Below are 20,264 nucleotides of genomic sequence, written 5' to 3' on the forward strand. Positions count from 1 at the left end.
AAAAGAGAAAACAGAGAGGAGGTGAGGAGGTGCCTTAAGGTCTAAAGTTGACAAATTAGGAAGGAAAAAGCCTCAGTCTAGTTAAAAAGTTGGGCTCAATATGTAATCTGATAATTTTACCTTGTACAAATGTATTTAATATTCCCAAGAACATCTTACCTTAATCCTTGAAATCTACTATTGGAGGTTTCCAGCAAATTCACTAGAGGACAGATACTGCAACAGAGTAAGCTCTAACAGCTGAAAGCTCAGAAATTACCAAGATAGTATGACCTTTCAAAAAAGTACATAGCATCTTAAAGACTAAACATTTATTACAGAAGAAGGCTTCAGGAATTACAAGTCACTTCATTAGATGCACTGAGAAAAATATATGCATCTATGAAGGAAAAGAAGACACAGAAGTTAGTGAAAGGTCAGAGAGAGATGAAATATAGTATGCAGAGATCATTATACTTATCTATACATAGTGGCCATTGTAATGGTAGGTAGTAAAATCCTTGGGAGAGGTGGCAAAGAAATGCTGTTTCAGGCATGGTCAGATAAGAGATAACATAGCCTGCAGCTGGACAGTGAGTGAGACAAGAGGCTCAGAAGGGATCTTCTCTTATTTCTTCAGCTAGGTTGGAGAATTGTACTTTCAAATTAATGTTAATGTAGGTTTACAATAAAGTAAAATTAGCTTATCTGGTCATATTTCCTCTCTGGCCTACCTGATATGACTGACAGCCATTGATAAAACAAAAACTGGTTATGATATAGGCATAGACATCTTAAATTGGGTGAGGCCATACTTCAGGAATTTAAAATCTAGCCCATTAGAAATTCAAGCTGGTTTAATAGTAGCTGTCTTCCTTCAGACATCAGTTCTAGCTAAGCTTAATTAGATTCTCTGAATGGAGAGAATCAATAAGGTAATGAATTTTAAACCATTTCAATATATTTTGAAAAGAAATATATAAGGTTGAGTTTAGATAACTTTCACTAAAATTGATACATGGTACATCCACCATGAAAATAAACAATTGCCTAAATGATGAAAGTATAAACAGACTAAATGTCTAAGGAGATTAACAGACTAAAAGTTCAGGAGCCAGATAGATTATGCAAATCTAATTCACTAAATATGAAAATATACTTGTAGGAATTACTGAGGAAAATGAATTTTGAAGTCCGTGTGTAATAAATTTACAACTAGAAATGCTAACATATTCCAGGAAAGCAATTTGCTTACTACTATTCTGAGGTTCTCTAGGTTACTCTAGATTTTTCTTCCAACTTGACAAATCCTAAGCACTACATTTTTAATAAATACTGTAAGTATTTAAGATAATAATTTAGAACAAAGCAGGTATTAACCAGAAATTCTCTTCATTTACTATTAATTAATGGCATCTAGAAACTATTATATTTTCTTTAGAAACTTTAGCACTGCCATTAGTTTAAAGCCCTTTTGACAATTTTGAACGGAAAACAAAACATAAGAGAAACCAGGGTGGATAAAATTAAATGCTTACTTAATCTAGCATTTTCCTCAAACAGCCAATATACATATCTGAAGAAAGTCCACAAATAAGAAAATAGCACCTTCCTGCTAGCAAATGAACTATGAAGTACAGTAGATTGCTTATGATACTGAAAGGAAGACTTCCAGATGTGGACTGCAAAACATGGGATGATGACTGCTACTCCAGCCCTAATTAGAAGTAATATTTAGGATCATGAGTTAGGATCAATAATTTGTCTAATAAACAGACTACCATTACATTCAGAAGAATAAATTTATTAGTTTAAATACACATTGTAAGGTACAGGTTCTTTTTACCTGTCCTGAGCCATATATCATCCTATGCATTTTTTTTCATTACAGTACTTGCTTAAGTATCGCTTTCTCCAACTAAAAAAAAGTGTGATACTTCTCAAATGACTTCAAGTCCCTTGATTATTCTGATTGCATTTTCTTGCACTTTTCCTGCTCTACAGTATTTTCTTAGCCTCAGAATTGTACATGATATTTCAAAGTGTGGTTACACCACCGATTTTTACAAAAACATTACAGCGTTAGCGATTTATTTTTGGCTTCTTAATAGTGTCTGTAACCAATGCTTTCCACAGTGCAACATTAAGCTATCTCTTCCAGCCAATTGAAAGTCTTCTTTCTTTCTTCCTTTTTTCATTTCCCTTTCTTCCTTCATTCCTCTCTTTCTCTTTCTCTTTCTCTCAGTCCAAATCACCTCACAGGATTGTTGTTGGGAGAAAACTGGAGGAAGAAGTATTGTGTATGTTTGCGGCCTCGAGTTACTATAAAGAAACTGTAGGAAGTTATCACCCAGCCCCCTCCCAGAAAAATGAAATATCCTGGGAAATATTGAAAAGGAAGAATATTTCCCTGGATGTGAAAAAGGAAGAAACATGTTTTAAAGACAGAGTAGCTCCCTGCAGCTTCCTGCCCATCCCCCTTTGTCAATAGGCCATTAAGATGCCTAAGCCAGTCCCTTTACATAATAAAGAGTTCTCCACTTCAGCTCCAAGGTGATGGGATTAAGGCATGATCAGCCTTTACTCACTCACCACATGGCATCTGAGAACTCAACCAAACCTGGATTCAAAACACAGCCTAGAGAGTTGCCCCTGCATGGGCCCATGGGAGTCTGACAACCAATCAGAATACAAGATCAAGATCAAAGGCCAGAGAGGGCGTAATCTTGACTTGGATTAGGCACTGTTTGTAATGCTGAAGGGAGCTGTAAGGCACAGTTCAAAGAAGCGTGCTGAAGAGAAAAAAAAGCAATTAAAACCTACTGACGACCAACGGAGAAGTATATTGGAAATGGCAGAAGTGTGTAAGATCAAAGCTGACCAGCTAGAAAAAGGACTGCTGCTATTTGTCTGAAATGGTTTAGGGTTTCCTGCCTAAGCAGGGAGTTGAACTAGAAGACCTCCAAGGTCCCTTCCAACTCTGTTATTCTATTCTATTCTAAAATTTGATAATCCTCCAGCTGACCTTACAAAGCGATTATCTTGATATAATCTTTTTACCCTCCCTTCCCCTCCCCTGTCAATTCAGCTGCCTTTGCTTTTTAAAGAACTCAATACTGGCAGGCACATTTGGCTATCTCCCCAAGCAATTCATAAGCCATTTAAAAAGTACCAGTCATCAACTCAACTGTTTCTTTCCATCATTGACTTTTCCTAGACAGGAGATGGGGAGGCAGACGACGTTACAAGCGACGGCAAGCACCTGACTACAGAGGGCAGCACTCTTCTGGGAGAAGGAAACCACTGGAGCATCCCAGCCCTACACCCCTCCGCGCACCTGTCCACCCCTCCTCTACAAGCCCTTTCAGGGCAGAACGTCGCTCATACAACCAGGCAGCCTCCTCCTCCAAGAAAGGCAGGGAAACAAGAGCAGGTTCCCAAATGGAGCTTCCTTGGGAGGCCAAAGATCGAGCCCGGCGAGATCCCCGTATCCCGCAAAAGGGTGGAAGAAAGCGGGGCGGAACAGGACGCCTCCGCCCCCGTCGAAGGTAGAGTTAGCAAGTATGTCCGCCAGCCGTGAGAGTAACGAATAACGAACGGTCCCGCTCCAACTCGGCGTGCTCCAAGCGGCGGCTCAGCCGAGACAGCCGGGGGCTCGTCCCCTCCTGTCCGCATCTCCCTCCCTCCCTCCTTACCTTGAAAGGGTTGTTAAGGTCTGGGTCCGCGAAAGGGTTGCTGTCGAAATCCGACATAGCGACGGTCAGATAGGCGCTGCGATGCGCGAATGGTGGCCGCCAGCGACTTTAGCCGAGCGCCCCAAAGGCAGCCCCGTCCCTGCCGATGCCAGCCGAGGTAGATCCGGCACGAATCCCCACCCACCCCCCGAAATCCAATGGAGCCCGATAGGATAGCCAGGCCTCCAAGATGGCCGCCCAGGAAATGACGTAAGGGGCAGGGACGCCAGGGGGCGGGGAGGTGGAAGAAGAATGAAGCGGAGGGAGAGTGGGGAAGGGGGCGTGCTTCACGGGTGTATTTTTGTGGGGCGCAGTGGCGTGTTTCGTGTCCCGCCTTCTCCCTTTCTCTCCCGCGTCTTCAACAAGATTAGAGTGAACTACCAGGTAGTCTCTTTGGCTTTTCCCTACGCCCGTTTAAAGAATGCAGCAGCTTCAAGATCTCCTGTTTTTATTGATGATATTTTGCAAGTTTTAGAACAGGGCTCCCCAAACTTGGCAACTTTTAAGACTTGTGGACTTCAAGTCCCAGAATTCTCCAGTCAGCAGAGCTGGCTGGAGAATTCTGGGAGTTGAAGTCCACAAGTCTTAAAGTTGCCAAGTTGAAGACCTGGTTTAGAATTTGTATCCCGATCCCTTTTTGATCATATGTATTTCCATTACGTTACCATTATTTTTAAAGGTTAACGTTTCTTGATGCCGTATTAAGGTTCTTGCATTTATTTAATAATAAAAGCCATAGTTTGGGGTGGGGGTGGGGGGACGGAAGCGAAGATAGCTGCAGCTGTTTTCAAACTTGGCAACTTTATGATGTGTGGATTTCAACTCCCAGAACTCTCCAGCCAGCAATTCTGGAAAAGAATTCCAAGATTGGAAAACACTACTTTATTGTCCATGTCTGGTATTTATCAACTTTAAGTAAGATGATTGGTTCTATTCTCTCCAAACCAGCAAAACTTGGCTTTTGTTGAAACGTATTGTTTGCACGTTTTTTCACATTATATTTAAGACTTGTGTAGAAAAGTTTTTAATCATTTTTATTAAAGAATTTTTTAAAATAAAGAAATATAAACAATAGTGAAAATAGAAAAAGAAGTAGAAATGAACAATTATACAGAAAGATCTTCTGATCTTGATAGTGGTTTTAGATACATTTATATTTTGCTGTCTCTAAGTTTCTTTCTTTCCATAAGCTACTGTTTCTAATCTTGTGAACCATAGTTCACAAATTCACTTCTCTCTTTTTTTTTCAGTGAAAAGTCCATAAGGGGTTTCCAATCACTAATAAATGTAATTGAATTTTTTTTTAATGTCATCTGTTACTATGTCATCTTCACCAACTATTCTTCCATTGTGGATATTTCAGTCTTTCTATTTTTGTGCATATAAAAGGTTGACAGCAGTAATCCATATATAAAAATAATCTTCCATGGCTCTTTTCTAATTTACTATCATTAATCTAGCAAGAAAAGTTCTGCATTCAGTCAAATGTTGATGTTTAAAATTCTTTGATGTTTAAAATTCTTGATATATGCATTTCAACCCAGAAATTTTAACTTCTAAAGTCTAGGCATGATAAAATTACCCTTCATGTTGTCCTCATTTCCAACAAAAGTACCTTATACATTTTAGCCAATCTTGGGGTAATTATCTGCTTTTATGCATCCTAGACACATTAAGCTCTGATTTTGAAAACATTTTTGCTAGAACAAATAACAGGTTTGTTGTTGTCTTTTTAAAAAGCAATATGTAAGCTATTCACATTTTTTAATGTGGTCAATTCCCCATTCCCAGCCATCTAAAATCATTTATATTTAGGCTTCGAGGCACCTCAGATTATCAAATTGCTGTCTTTTTGACTGAAGTTGTGATCTGAGATGTGAAGAGTCTAAAACAAGGCTGCGTATACTGTAGAAGGGATAGGATTAATACCTTGAAAAATAATTGTGGATTACAAAGGAATTGCTGGCCAAAACTACCAGCCCAGTAGGCAATGATGGAACTGCCATCGACTGTGATGCTTGGTGACACTTGGCAGTGCATCTTCAAAGTGGAAGTGATCGCAAAAACCTAGGCACAGATCTTTCCTGGTGGTGGTGATGATTGGTTATTTTTCAATAAACACCAGTGGGTCATATTCAGGGGTGAAATTCAGCAGATTCTGACAGGTTCTGAAGAACCAGTAGCAGAAATTTTGAGTAGTTTGGAGAACTGGCAAATACCACTTCTGACTGGCCTCAGAGTAGGGTGGGAATGGAGATTTTGCAGTATCCTTCCCCTGCCATGCCCACCAAGCCATGCCACAGAACTGGTAGTAAAAAGTTTGAATTTCATCACTGGTCATATTGCTGGGTAGGTTGCATGTCATGCAGGCTGGTCTAAACAATAACTATTGTATTTGTTACCTGAGTTTTTGATGGGGGGAATGGAAATGCCAAAGTCATGTTTCACCCTGTTTCCCTGAAAATAAGACCTCCTGGGATAATATGCCCAATTGGGCTTTTGAGCGCAAGCGCTGAAATAAGCCCTCCTTGAAAATTTTCTAACACAGAAGCAGCCATGAGGTAACCACGTTTGCTGCCTCCTTCACCTCAAAAATAATAAAACCTCCCCAAAAATAAGGCCAAACGCTTATTTTTGGCGTAACAAGAAAATAAGACCCTGTCTTATTTTCAGGGAAACACGGGTACTATTAATACTTTGTTCCTAGATACCTTATTACATGATATTGAATATCCTATATTTCATGGGACTGATAGGTAGTCCTATCCCAACCTTGTATTCCATTTCCAGCTTTTTCACCTCCGCTCCTTACTCTAATTTTCAAATTCCCTGTGTCTGACATGGTATTGGTGCGCACTTTGCAGCTTTAGCACAGTCCTTGATGTAGAAAATGTGTTTTAAAAATGCTATCATACAGAGAAGCTCTGTTTGATCCCTATCACAAAAAAACCATCCTGAACTTTCCATTATTAGAACTAACTAATGGAATCATGTGACTGATGTACTGTATGTAATAAATATATATTGCATAAAAACACCACATTTATAATAGGAACCTGGAAAAAATAGCAGCTGAAACAGAAAAATTATACCTTGACCAAGATGTATAGCTCTTCATTCTGGAGTTGTAGTTCCAATAATCTGATGGGATTATCCTGTTCCACCTGCATCAACAGAGGAAACATCATTGGTCAAGGAATTTGGGCTGGTGGGATGCAGAAGAGCCTTTTCTGCCATGGCACCTGCCCTTTGGGCCCCCACTTCTCCATGATAAGATCAACACCTTCTCTTCTAGCCTTTTGAAAGGATTTCAAGACCTGGTTGTGCCAGCTGGGCTAGGGCCCCAATGGGGAAATGACATCTTTGAGGTGGTTAATCGATTAGTCAGACCCCATCTCCACTTCTTGCACATCTTGCACCCTTCATGTCTATCTTGGTTAATTGAATTGTAACTGAATTTTAATTATATAGTTCTTACTTAATTTAGTGTTTTATGTAGTATTGCATAGATGAAAGCCGGCTAGAGTAACCTCAGCAAGGTAGATGATATAGAAGTTTAATAATAAACAGTAATACATTCAGAGACTATCAGGTTTTGGAAAGCTGTCCTAGAAATGTACAGTTCTGTCAAGATTCATCTAAAATCCAAACGTACTATCAAAAGTTTACTTATGCTCATTCTATGTATCATTATGTCATTCCACTAGAGGACTGTAACACAATGATGAAATTAAAAAAAATTCCCTACTGGTTCTATGGGTGTGGCTTGATGGAAGTGTCATGTGACAGGGTGGCCGTGGCCAACTTTTTTTTTACTTTTTAAAGCATTTTTTGGGGCAAACCAGTAGCATTTTTACTACTGGTTCGGGCGAACCAGCCCAAACCAGTAGCATTTCACCCCTGCTGTAACACAAGAATTACCAATTATATCTGTTTTAGAGGATCATGCCAATAACTATTATTTTCTTTTAAGATCTTCATTATTTGTGGGTCTGCTACAGATAAAGTCTCATGAACTATCAATCTGCCTGATTTACAGACCATCCTGAGCCCCCCTCCAGCCATAGCCTCTGTTTTCATGCAAGCTGATAGGAGTTTCTGTTAATCACTTTAATATGATCAAACAATTTGTATTATTGCATGCATTTTTCTCCTTGCCTAAATAAAAAATAAAGAAGTATATGTATGTGTTTATGTGTGTGCAAGTATTGTAGAAGGTACCTTGTAGAACCAATTAAAACACATTTATTGCAGTAGATTACGGTAATAAAATATGCACACTTAACAGTATTAACAAACTCCTGAATTTAGTGTGGCAATTACAAAGCAAATTCCAGTTAACATCTTTGTCAAAATTCTCCCAATTGCTTCCCTGCAATTGATACTGGTCTTATCCTCTGGAGTAATAGAGAATAAATCTAGTCATCTTTAGCATTGACAGCCTTTCAGATATCTGAAGATCATTATCATAATTCTCCTTTCCCCCAGACTAAACAAATTCAAGTCTTCAGTTTCAATTGTTTCTCATAGGACTTGATTTCCAGATTCCTCATCACTTTTGCTGTTCTCTACACACGCATTTGTCAATGTCCTTAAAATGTGGTGGGCAGAAGGAAAGAGAGTATCACATTTAGAAGAAAATGGAGCAGAACCATTTAATTGCTATGATGTACACAATAGTGCATAGTTTCACTGACTATAGCCACTGACTGCAGCTGCATCAAATTTCTGGCTGAGCTTGAGCTTGAAATATACTAAAACACCAGAACCTTTCAGATATGTGCATCTATTCCATCTCTTATGGTTTTTTTCTCTGTTGAATTCTATGGTGTATTTAATTATAAGCTATTAAACTATATGAGATAACTGTATCTTCAGTGAATAATGGTGGTTATAGAATAAGTCTCCCAAATCTGGTAGGCACCTGATAAGCTGGAATTGCTATTTTTCAGAATTTTAAGTCATGCTAACTAGGAATGGGAAGCACGAGTAATGAACTCCCAGCTGTTAGTGACAAACAAGCAGTAATATCTATTAAAGTATACTTTCTACTTTTATAAGCTGCTTTGCAATATTTATACTTTATGCATTTTTTGTTGTTGTCAAGAGTCTGACTTGCAAATAGCACAAAACAAAGAGCTCATTTTTTCTTTTTTATTGACTAAATCCCCCCCCTAAATTTATAAGAGGAAAAAAATCTATTGCAAAAGCTGCAAAACATGCATAATATATATTAATGGACATACAAATATTAATAAATTAAAAACATGACTGGTTACAATCATCCATGATTAATCTATTTTAATGAATTCTGCAAATCATCAAATAGTTAAAGCCATATGTATGTTTTCTGATGCTGAACAATATTTTCATCAATATTTTCTTTGTCCAGAGGTCAGCACCCATTTGATAAAGATGAAATATCAATATTTGACTATATTAAACTCAAAGTTGAGTTAATATATGTGATAGCTTCTTTACTAAAATAGAACAATATATTTAAATTAATATATTTCATCTGCATCCCAACATAAATACAATGAGGTCATTTGTAAAATATTTCTTGTTAAAAGATATAGACTAAAAATCTGTTAAAATTTTGGATATTTTAACCCCCTTTTAATTGATAAAAATAAAATTTACAAACAAATATATACAGTACATACACACACAAAGGATTTTGAGAGGAAAAAATTAAAAAGCAGAATAAAATATTTTTAAAAAGAAGATTTTAGTAGTCTTCTTGTCTCTCTTTCTCCCACACCCCCTTTTTTCCAGCCACTAATCACTACTTAGATATTTACTTTTTTTTTACTTTGAATATTATTACTCATTTCTGTCTGGATCATTTCCATTTTCATTATTATTAAAACAATTTTTCTTTCTCCTCAAAAAATATATTCTAGGTATTTTGGCTATCCCTTCCATGTGAGGAGTTTTATATATAAGGGAACCAAAAAGGTCCATTTTCAAAAGTAAGATAAATCTAGAATTCATTCATTTTGGAGAATAAAAATAAAATACCCTGATAGAAAAGACAATGGTTCAGTTTTTCAATATATTATATACCAAATCAAGAACATAAAAATATGTGAATTTTTTTTATACTAAATCAGAACATTGGTCCATCAATGCCAGAATTTAACCATGCTTATCCGTGGTTAAATTTACTATGTTTTCCTTGATCCAATTTTCGGAGTTTGTCCCAGAGGTGGGTTCCTATCGGTTCGGACCGGTTTGGCCTAGTAGGTAGCAACTCGACTGGCTACGCCCCCGAACTGGTTTAATCAGTGGCACCATAGGAACCGCCATCTTGTTTTTTGCTTCTGCGCATGCGCAAAAGCAATTTTTTTACTACTCCACGTGCATGCTTAGAGCGCATCAAGTGCGTGCATGCCTGAAATACGTCCCTGAGTGAACTGGCAGTAACAGAAGCCAGAACCCACCCTTGGTTTGCCCAATAAGTTGAACTATAACCTTTCACATTAGTTGGATATACATGATACCTGACACTAAAATATAATTGCCAGGTTGGTTTGTGATTTTGTACCTTCGGTGAATACAGCAACTGACTGGTAATGCTTGTCCTGTTTCAGGCAGGACTTAACCTGAGATCTCTTGTACACAAAAAGTATATGCCTCCTTTATCCCTCATGTAATCGATTTTCCACAATGTTTCCAAATATCTTACATATTTCCCACCCAGATTGAACTCATAACCATCAACTACAAAACATGCAGCTATATCAAGTCTATAAACTAGTGGCACAGTTCACTGAACTGAACCACAAATCTCACATTCTCAGCAGCTGTCATTAAGTCAGCCAGGAGATTTTTCACTGAAGAGGCAATGTTCTATGAATCTGGGACTGTATTTTAGCAGGGCTTAATTTTGCCTTGAATAAGTGGTGATTTTGCTACTTGTGCTGCACTAATTGCCTCCTAGGTTACAATTTCCAGTGCTTTAGTAAATATAAGCATTAGATTATACATCAGTTCACAAAGAATTATCTGGGAAACATTAATAGGGTACAGTATGGTAGAAGTGATTAAACAGAGTAAATATTAGATGCTTTTTGTGAAAACAACAACCTCTGCTGCTCATAGTAGGAACTGCAGTAAAAACTGTAATAGCATAATAGCTAGTTCACCATAAAGGAGAAATTGAATATATTTTTTTGCTTTCTAAGAAGACAAGAGTTTTCAATGAATTAATTTCCAATAGATATCATGCAGGTTTCAGATTAGATCTAAGGTTACTGGTGTTAGCTGAAGCAGCAAATAAAGAGTTCTACAAATGTCACTGAATTTGTGAATAAATAGCTAAACAAAGCTTTGCTATCAAATCAAAGTTGTAAAGTGTGACATTTATGAAATTTACACCAACCCCATGCTCAATTAAAAAGGCCCCAAATCAAGATCTTTGTCAGATGGTTGCGTAGCCTCTGCTTGACACATCCACCTCTCTCTGTAATTGATTCCACTATCAAATTGTTCTTATTGTTGGAAAGCTACTTACTTGACAGGATCAAATATAGCTTTCCTATAATTTAGGATTATTATTTTGTGTAGTGTTCTCTGCAGATCTCAAGAGCCACTTTGGTGTAGTAGTTAAGCATAAGGTTAAAAAGGGGGAAGCTATGAGTTATAACCTATAAGAATAATTTAGAAACTTGTTTCTTTTCTTCTAGAACAGTGGTTCTCAACCTGTGGGTTGAGACCACTTTGGGGGTCAAACGACCCTTTCACAGGGGTTGCCTAAGACCATTGGAAAACACATATTTTCGATGGTCTTAGGAACTGAGACACCAATTTTATGGTCGGGGGTAACCATAACATGAGGAACTGTATTAAAGGGTCACGGCATTGGAAAGGTTGAGAACCACTCTTCTAGAATATGTTATACAATTTTGTGCTATCTGAAAAGAATAAGGATTTCTTCTACTTCATTCAAATAATTAATAAATATCTTGAATGGTACAAGACCTAGAAGCACCTGTAATATTTTATTAGATATTTAATGAACAATTTTTTAAAAACAATATTTTTATTAAACAGTGTTTTAAAAGTATTTTTTTTACCATTTCCTTCTGTACATTGCCACATTGGTATACATACATTGCATATGCATTTCTACCTCCTTGTTTCAATATCTCTTTGTCTATGATGCTAATATATAGATTCCTTAAATTTCAATCCATTATGCATCGTTTCCATTTATACATATTTATTCATCTCTATATATACATTGCTAATTTCTAACTCCTGTGTCTTCTTCATTTAGTCTTTCCTTAAACTTTACAGCTGTCCTCTAACCATTTGTACCACTCGTTCCATACTATTCTGTTTCCTCTCTTTACATATCTGCACACTCCGAAACTTTCGTTATTACATTTTCCTCTGTTGATATATTATTGTTCTTCCAGTTTTGTGCATATATTATTCTTGCTGCCGGTATGATATGTAAAATTAAATATTGTATTTTTTATCATATTTCTTTGTAGGTATTCCTAATAAAAATAATTCCGGTTTCATGTCTATTTGCTGTTTAGCTATTTCTTCGAGCCATTTTCTTATTCTATTCCAATATTGTTTAGCTTTTGGGCATAACCACCACATGTAGTAATATGTTTCCTGATTTTGTCTACATTTCCAAGAGTCCAGTGATGTATTCGGATACATTTTAGCCAGTCTCGCTGGTGGAAGGTGCCATCTATATGTATTTTATACATATTTTCCTTGTAGACTACTGCCATTGTCAATTCATAATTTTCATTCCAGTTTTTCCCCATTTCTCCAAATCTATACTATAGCCAAAGTTTTTGGCCCATGTTATCATAGTTTCTTTAACTATATCCTCCTTCATTTTATAATTCATTAGGTAATTATATAATTTATTAATCAATTTATCCTCTGTACCTTGTAAAATTTTGTCTAGATCTTACGGTTCTGTTTGGAATACATATTGTTTTTTGCCTTTCTTATATCTAGCCTGAATCTGCATATGTGGCCACCAATCGATGTCTATGCCCTGTTCTTTTAGTTCTAATCTTGTTCTCAATTCCCCCTGATCATTTTTTAAATCTTTAAATCTTTTTATTTTATCTATATATAATACATTTGGGTAGATTAGCGCTTCCATCATTGATAGCCAATTTGGAATTTTAATATAATGCTTTTCTTTTTGCCATACTTGTAGCAATGCAACCCTAATTAAGTGTTTCTGAAAATAACTATGGATTTTATTTTTATCGTAGCATAAAAACGCATGCCATCCTAGCTGTAAGTCATAGCCTTCTAAAATCAGAATTCTTTTTATGTTTTAACTCTATCCAATCTTTGATCCATGTAAGTGCTGTTGCCTGGTAGTATGTCTCCCAGTCCAGCAGCCCGAATCCTCCTCTTTCTCTACGATCCTGCAATAATTTTATTTTGATTCATGTCTTTTTCCCCAGCCAAATATATTTCATAATAAATTTATTTAACTCTTTAAAAAAGCTTTGCCCTAAATTTATTTGTACTACTTGAAAACGGAACAATATTCTTGGTAAAATGTTTCTATTTAATGAGCAATTTTTGATAATCACTTTTTGAGTGTAATTTTCAAACCAACTGTCAATTCACCTATGCCAGCAAGCCCACCTTCTTAAGTCAGAATATTAGGGTACTATGTCCAATGCTTTTCTAAAATAATAATATCTACTATGTTCTTAATATTTCCAGAATCTAATAAGGAAATTGTCAAATCTAAAATTATAACAATTAATTGAATAAATAAAATATTTGAAAAATTATAAAATGGAAACAATTTGGTAATAATAAAATGCTTCATAATCATTTTATGCCTTTTTGAAACACCTACAGTTTTCCTTTGGACAACATCCACAAAATGTTCCTTTTTGTTGAAAGAGAAATAGACCTACAGAGAAACTGCTTTTATTCCTTCTTTCACTTATTTGAACTATTGTTTTCAGTAGTATCATCATTCACTTGCCCTTTTGCTTTTATGCATCTGTAATTTTTTAAATTGCCAATGAAACATCTTTTTCATTAGTTCTTCTAAAATGCTTTATTTTTAGTTGGAACATTCTTTTCATAAGCATTATCATCGCACAGATCAAGAAAGATATTTTAAAATTACAGTTCATAAAGAGAATTGTCTAGCTAATCAGCACAACCAATTAGGCCAAGTCTCAAAGTTTCAAGCACACAATGTATGGAACAGCCAAAATCTCTTTCTACACAGAGAGACATTCGAGTTAGAAAGTAAAACTTCCCTAGATTTACTTGGCTTTTCTTTTTCTGGAATAACAATTACTAGTGACTGATCTGTATACAAGTATTTCCTTATGTCAGCAATAGGAAAGTTGTCTTCAGCTCCAAAAGATACATCTGTGCACTTTTATATTTGCTGCTCAGAGAAACATTCTTATTGAGCAAGAATGTCTTATTTTGTACCATTGTTATTAGTGTGGCACTGGTGTTGACACACTATTACTGGACTGGTTGATGTCAAAATTTCTAGATTGATTGATTGACTTTAAGGGATTGGAGTGGTAATAGAAAACTCTCAGCAAGTATACACACTTTTCAGTGGTGGGTTTCAACATTTTTAGAACCTCTTCTGTAGGTGTGGCCTGCTTTGTGGGAGTGGCTTGCCGGCCATGTCACTGGGTGGGAGTGGCTTGCCAGCCATGTGACCGAGTGGGAGTGGCTTGGCAGTCATGTGACTGGGTGGTCGTGGCCAACTTGTAAAATGTGGTAAAACTCACTTAACAATGTTCTTGCTTAGCAACCAAAATGTTGGCTCAGAAACTCTGGCATTTGAAGCACGCAAGTGCTTAACTTGCTTAAAGCTGTCAAGTTATAAGACACTTGCACCCCTAACCCTTTAGAAAAAAAACCCCAGGGGTGTTCAAAGTTGACAGCTTTAAGACTTGTGGACCTCAACTCCCAGAATTCCTCCTCTCGCTCTTCATCTTGATGATGTGTGGATGGGCGGGGGAGGAAGCTGGAACCAGTTCTAAACGGCACTGTAGATTTGTGGAACCTCTTCTATAGAAGAGGTTAGAACTGGCAGGAGCCCATCCCTGACACTTTTTAATTGCTGCAAAAATATCTTACCACTGATAATATTAATTATGTACATTCAAGTTAGTGTTGATTCTTGGGAACCACATTGATAGATTTTCTCAGGGATGATCTAGTTATCCCTTTCTCTTTTTCTTAAGATTTCCCAGGATTATTGATTTCTCAAGAGACCTAGGTCCTTCTTTGTGTCCAAAATATGGCCAATTTGGTCATGGTGCATCAAATGAGAACTATGGATTGATTTTTTCTATGATTCAATTGTTTTCAAACAGTCTCAAGTGGCTGACCTTGTAATTGAAAAAGCACTCCTTTCTTTTTCCTTAAAAAATTGAGCTTACAATAATAATGAAAAAGCATGGATACCTACAGTACTTTACAGTATTTCTTTATTTGATGTGAAAGCTAGTTCTCACACAGTCACAACTAAACCACCTGATATCAGATCTGTCCACCACCAAAACAAGAAATAGAGAAAACCATGCTTTGCCACCCAAAGCAGACAATCATCTAGTTGTTGCACGATACTACCAGAAGAAAGAGGCACATGAATTTGAACCTTGATTTAATTAAAAATGTGGGTCTCATCCAGTGGTGGGTTTCAAAAATTGTTTGAACCTATTCTGTGGGTGTGGCCTCCTTTGTGGGAGTGGCTTCCCACACATGTGACCGGATCGGAGTGGCTTGCCGCCCATGTGACCGGATATGAAGATGCCGACGACACTTGTCAGAACCACCTTAAATTACCTAACACACAGCACTGACATGCATAAGAATATGATGTAAACTTGTTTTTTAAAAGGCATCTTTGGTTTGCGTTAAAACAACTTCAACACACGCAATGTTCTGATTGTACCACAAACGCAGTAGTCATCCTTACCTTTCACAGAGGCACTGAGTTTTATAAATATGAGCATGATAGTGTAGAATAATCATCTGACACACAGAGGTCACTAGCAGAGGTAAGTTGCTGCCGTTTCCGCCCACCCGCCCAACCGTTTGTGCGTATGCAGAACCTGTTCGGGAGTGTGCCCGAACCAGTAGTAAAGAAATTGGCAACCCACTTCTGGTCACTAGTGTTCTTTCATAATAGCTTCATTCCTTTTCCACAATAAACCTACTTACCTAACATTTTGTGTCCTTGGAAATTTAATTCAAAATTTACTGTCTTCGCAAATAATGGAGGCCTGTGGACTTTTTACAACTTCTCTATGGAAAGAAAACTTTACTGCATATTTCTAAATAAGAATCATGGCAACTAATTCCCTCTTTATCTCTTTATTTAGTTACAAATGTCTTGCTTCATTATAAATATAAAAATCAAGTATTGTATATCATCATTAATCCCAAGTGGCTGCCTGGATTTACCATTTAAATCAAGTGATGGAATAAAGGATAAAACAGATGGGCCAAATCCAGCAACCACCAGCCTCTGCACATCAAGGAACAGTTAATGGCCTTAAGACCTTCATCAATCAATATAAATTGTACATCTCCTCATTTTTCACATATTACTTTGACATAGAATTTATATTTGGACATTTGGCCAGGGAAGTTACAAAATAGACATTTCCTCTTTGTCTTGAACAACTCTGTTCTTGACACTTTGCTAATTACACAACCAGAATCTTGAATTGCTTTCAGTGATTCAGCTGGACAGGTTACAACCAACCATGAAGTTTGACAATTGTGACAAAGTAAATGCAGAGAATAGTACAGGTAACCAAATATTCTGCTTATTCTCATGTTTTTTTGAGAAATAGATTGCATCTGACTTGTCCTTCTTGGATCCTATGACTGAATTTATAAACTGGATTTTTGCTAAATGCCAATATTCCATGCTGTCAAAAGAACTGGTTTGCATAGAGAAATTTTTCAATAATAAATTATAGAAATGATTACTTTTCACCATCAACACCCATTATTACCTTACCAACTTTGTCAAGATGGTTTTCTCAGAGTGGTACATGGTTTCAGTTTACTTATTTTTGTCATTGCAATTTTCCTCTCATTCCCAAACATTTGAAATACCGGTAGCTGCAAAAAAAAAAAAATGCAAATTGCATGTCAGAAATGTGCACAATCTAATTTCCATGAAGGAGCTAAAGAAGCCCATTATGAAAGAATCACAATGACTGCTCTAATAACAAGTGCAAGATAAATTTATAGTGAAATTATAGTTTCTACCTTTCTATTGTTTTCGGAACAGACTGATCTGATATCAAGATGATTCCTTATGACTACCTGACAACTGGCCCTGAAACCACCTCCCCAACCACCTCTTCTCCTCATGGAAGAGTACTCATCTGCACCATTCCTGAAAAAGCTGCTGATGCCTGCAATAATCCGTGAAACCAGTCCTGGTATGGTCCTTGGTTAGGTTTTTGATCCAGTCATATATAGCGAGTCATAGCGCAGAAAAATGTAAATAAAATAATAACTGCCTACAAATTGATGTGAATGTTTGAGAGCATCAAGCTCTCGCAGTTGAATGTTACAGAGTTACTGCATTGAGGCAAACTGCAGGCAGTGTCTGCGACAAAAGAGCCTGATTAATTTTCTGCTAGAAATTACCATCTGTGTATCTAGTGTTGTTTCCAAAATAGATCTTTCAAATTCCTCATCCTTGATCTGCCAAGAAAATAATTTATTGGCCTTTTCACCTCGTTCATATACAAGCGCACTTGAGTGTAGCAAATGCTTACAGATCTGATTCTCAGACAATTTGTTACATTCCACCCAGAAACCATTTATAAATTATCAGATATTAGAGAAGATTTTACACTAGGGCAAATAAGTTAAGTGTTTCACTCTTAGCAAAATGTTATCAGTTCCTGGGCTGTCTCTTTTCCATTCCCATTTTCTCTTCATTACCAGCCAGCAGTACATTTCTCCAGTTTATTGCAGAGAACCATAGCGGCTGGCTCTAAATTCACAATGGAGCAACTGTAAGCAAGTAGTTGTATGTTTCAGATAGTTGATGAGATTAATTTTACCACCCAGGCACATCTGGTGAACAGCCAACATCCCTTGAGGATGACATTATTCCACAGATGGTTGATGAGTGACATCACCTAGCAGTCATAATGTTTATACTCCATTAATTATCATATTTATGTTATTATTGCTTGCAGTTGTTATCACCTCCCAAATGCACTGAATATTTTTTTAGACCTCATTGCTTTAGACCTCATTTAGTTCATCAAATTTGCTTGTGAATGAAGTGATATTCTTCACAGATTAGACCACAAGCTCATCTGAACTTGCATCTTTCTTTTCAAATCATGCCCAGGATGATTGCTTCTGAGAAGTCCATGGAGAATATGACAGTTGACTGAACAGTTATAAGTTGTAAATTGACTCCTTTATTGCTTATGATGCTACATATTTTTACTCATTCTGTTGCCATCAGTAGAACAGCTCTTTTAGGGGAACATTCTTAGGCCCTACATTTCAGAGTGACAGTTTGCAAGAATGCTTATCAAATCTAATAGCTTACTTATTGGATATTTATTGAGTACAAAAGTGATCTGTGATAATCACATTCTCTACCAACTTATTTGGAAATATGGTTGACTTTGATGAGATTCACTTCCAATTGTGAGTGGAAGAGTGTGACTAAAAATTTGGGAAAATATCTTTTTGTTTGTCGTCAATTGTGGGGATGGGTTGAAGAGAAAATTTAACATCCAATGGTTTGAACTTATACATCTCCTTCCATCATTTTTTAAACGTATCTTTTATTAAGCATTTATGAACAATCATAATCATGTAGTACACTGCTGTAAGAAATAAAGATAAAAAGGGAGTAATATAAGTAAGAATCAACATTAAGTAAAATTTAGTATCATGAAGGAGCACATCTTAGGAGACTGAGCAGAAAAGTGATTGTCTAAGATCTTGTTAATGTTGCTATCAGAGAAAATCAACATTCAATATAAACATCTTTCAGTATTATATCAGAGTACATGAAATAACACTGTACTTTGTCATTTGTAATTAGTAAGTTGTTACAGAGTGAACATGACTGCAGACTTTTTTCTTGGTAAAGGAGACTTATAAAGGCTACATTTAGCTTCTCACTATTCAAGTGGGATGTCAAAGCTCAAAACAATATTTTAACAAACAAGTACAGTTTACATGGGTTTCCTTTGTTCTGATGGGAGCATGTATTTTTTCATATTCAGATGAAGCTATTTCCCTTCCTTCTGATTGTAACAATAAGATGATGCCTTATATCTTTGGCTATGTAATTTGGTCATAGAGAGCCAGTTTGATGTACGGGGAAGAAAATTGGAGACACTAAGTTCTAGTTTTAAGCATGAAGTCAGCTGAGTGGCCTCAGGCCAGTCATTCTCAACCCTAGAAAGAAATCTCTTGTTTTCTAGGTTTATGCCTTAACCACACCAAACTGGCTATCAATTTGTCTGTAAAAAGTTAATTTAGAATTTGTAGAATAGATACAAAAGAACAGAAACACCATGGAAGACGCTAGGACAACAGCAAACCTTTCAACAAACTTTATTAAGAAATTGTCACCAAATATACTTATCACGCCATGGGGATCTATCTCCAATCAGCCAAGTGAGTGTGGAGAGTCTTTGGAGTTTGATCACAAAGGGACTGCTTTGGTTGGGAAAGTTTTATAGCCTATAATTTCTCTTTCTCCCTCCACTCACCGTGTTGCTTCATTTAGGCATCAGTAAAGGAAGGTTCAATATTAACAATTGTACTAACATTTAATATTGTAGCAATATTAACAGTTACAAAAGAGGAAAATAATTATCTGATTGGGGTTAGAGCAAAAAAAATGTTATGTCACAACTTGCAAGAATACATAGGAAGAGCTAGCTGAGAAGCTTATCTTGCAGGTGTTATGGAAAATCACAGGATAAAGGAAATTACCGTATATGGAAGTAAGGATTCAGGCCTAGATATAAAACTTAAACCATACTGGTTACCTTCAGGGATGACTTGGGAGAGAATGTGACCATCCTCATCTTTCTGGATTTCTTGGAAACTTATGATACTATTGACTACAAAGTCAGTATTGTTCTGGCCTGCAATAAGGATGGGAGGGCTAGTTCTGCTCCTTACAAGCCAGTAAATTTAGTTGGTTGCTGCAGGCAAGAAAAGGTTTAACTCATAGGTGCTACATTATAGTATATCCCAGGATTTACTCCTCTGATCCCATTCTGTTTAATATCTATGTAAATTTTCTGGGAGAAATTGTCTGCCAGTTCGGGGGAACGTATCATTGACATGCCGATGATGTTGTATAGCTCCTTCTTAGGACAAATCTGACATGTGGCAGAAAACCTTGAATCCTGATGGCTAAAAGTTATCTGGGGTTGGATGGGAGACGGAGGCTGAGATACCACTCAAGCAAGAGTGGCTATTTATTAGACACCTATTCATTCATTCATTCATTCATTCATTCATTCATTCATTCATTCATTCATT

The 20,264-nt window shown here is 36.7% G+C and overlaps 1 protein-coding gene across 2 annotated transcripts in view; it reads right to left on the reverse strand.

Annotated features, from left to right (window-relative positions):
- The window catches only part of SCAMP1 (secretory carrier membrane protein 1), a 35,032-nt gene extending 31,165 nt beyond the window's left edge, over positions 1-3,867 (reverse strand). Inside the window, exon 1 of one of the 2 annotated variants that reach the window (XM_087715610.1) lies at positions 3,675-3,867. In XM_087715610.1, the coding sequence (XP_087571736.1) occupies positions 3,675-3,731 (57 nt within the window). In that variant the 5' untranslated portion in view covers positions 3,732-3,867. The remainder of the gene's footprint in view (positions 1-3,674) is intronic. The other variant, XM_087715609.1, reaches the window with a different exon arrangement.
- Between the last annotated feature and the right edge of the window lie 16,397 nt (positions 3,868-20,264).

This window comes from Thamnophis sirtalis, unplaced genomic scaffold (genome assembly GCF_051295495.1).
Source record: "Thamnophis sirtalis isolate CommonGarterSnake01/CBP01778 unplaced genomic scaffold, rThaSir2_p1.2 scaffold_5, whole genome shotgun sequence".
Lineage (NCBI taxonomy): Eukaryota > Metazoa > Chordata > Lepidosauria > Squamata > Natricidae > Thamnophis > Thamnophis sirtalis.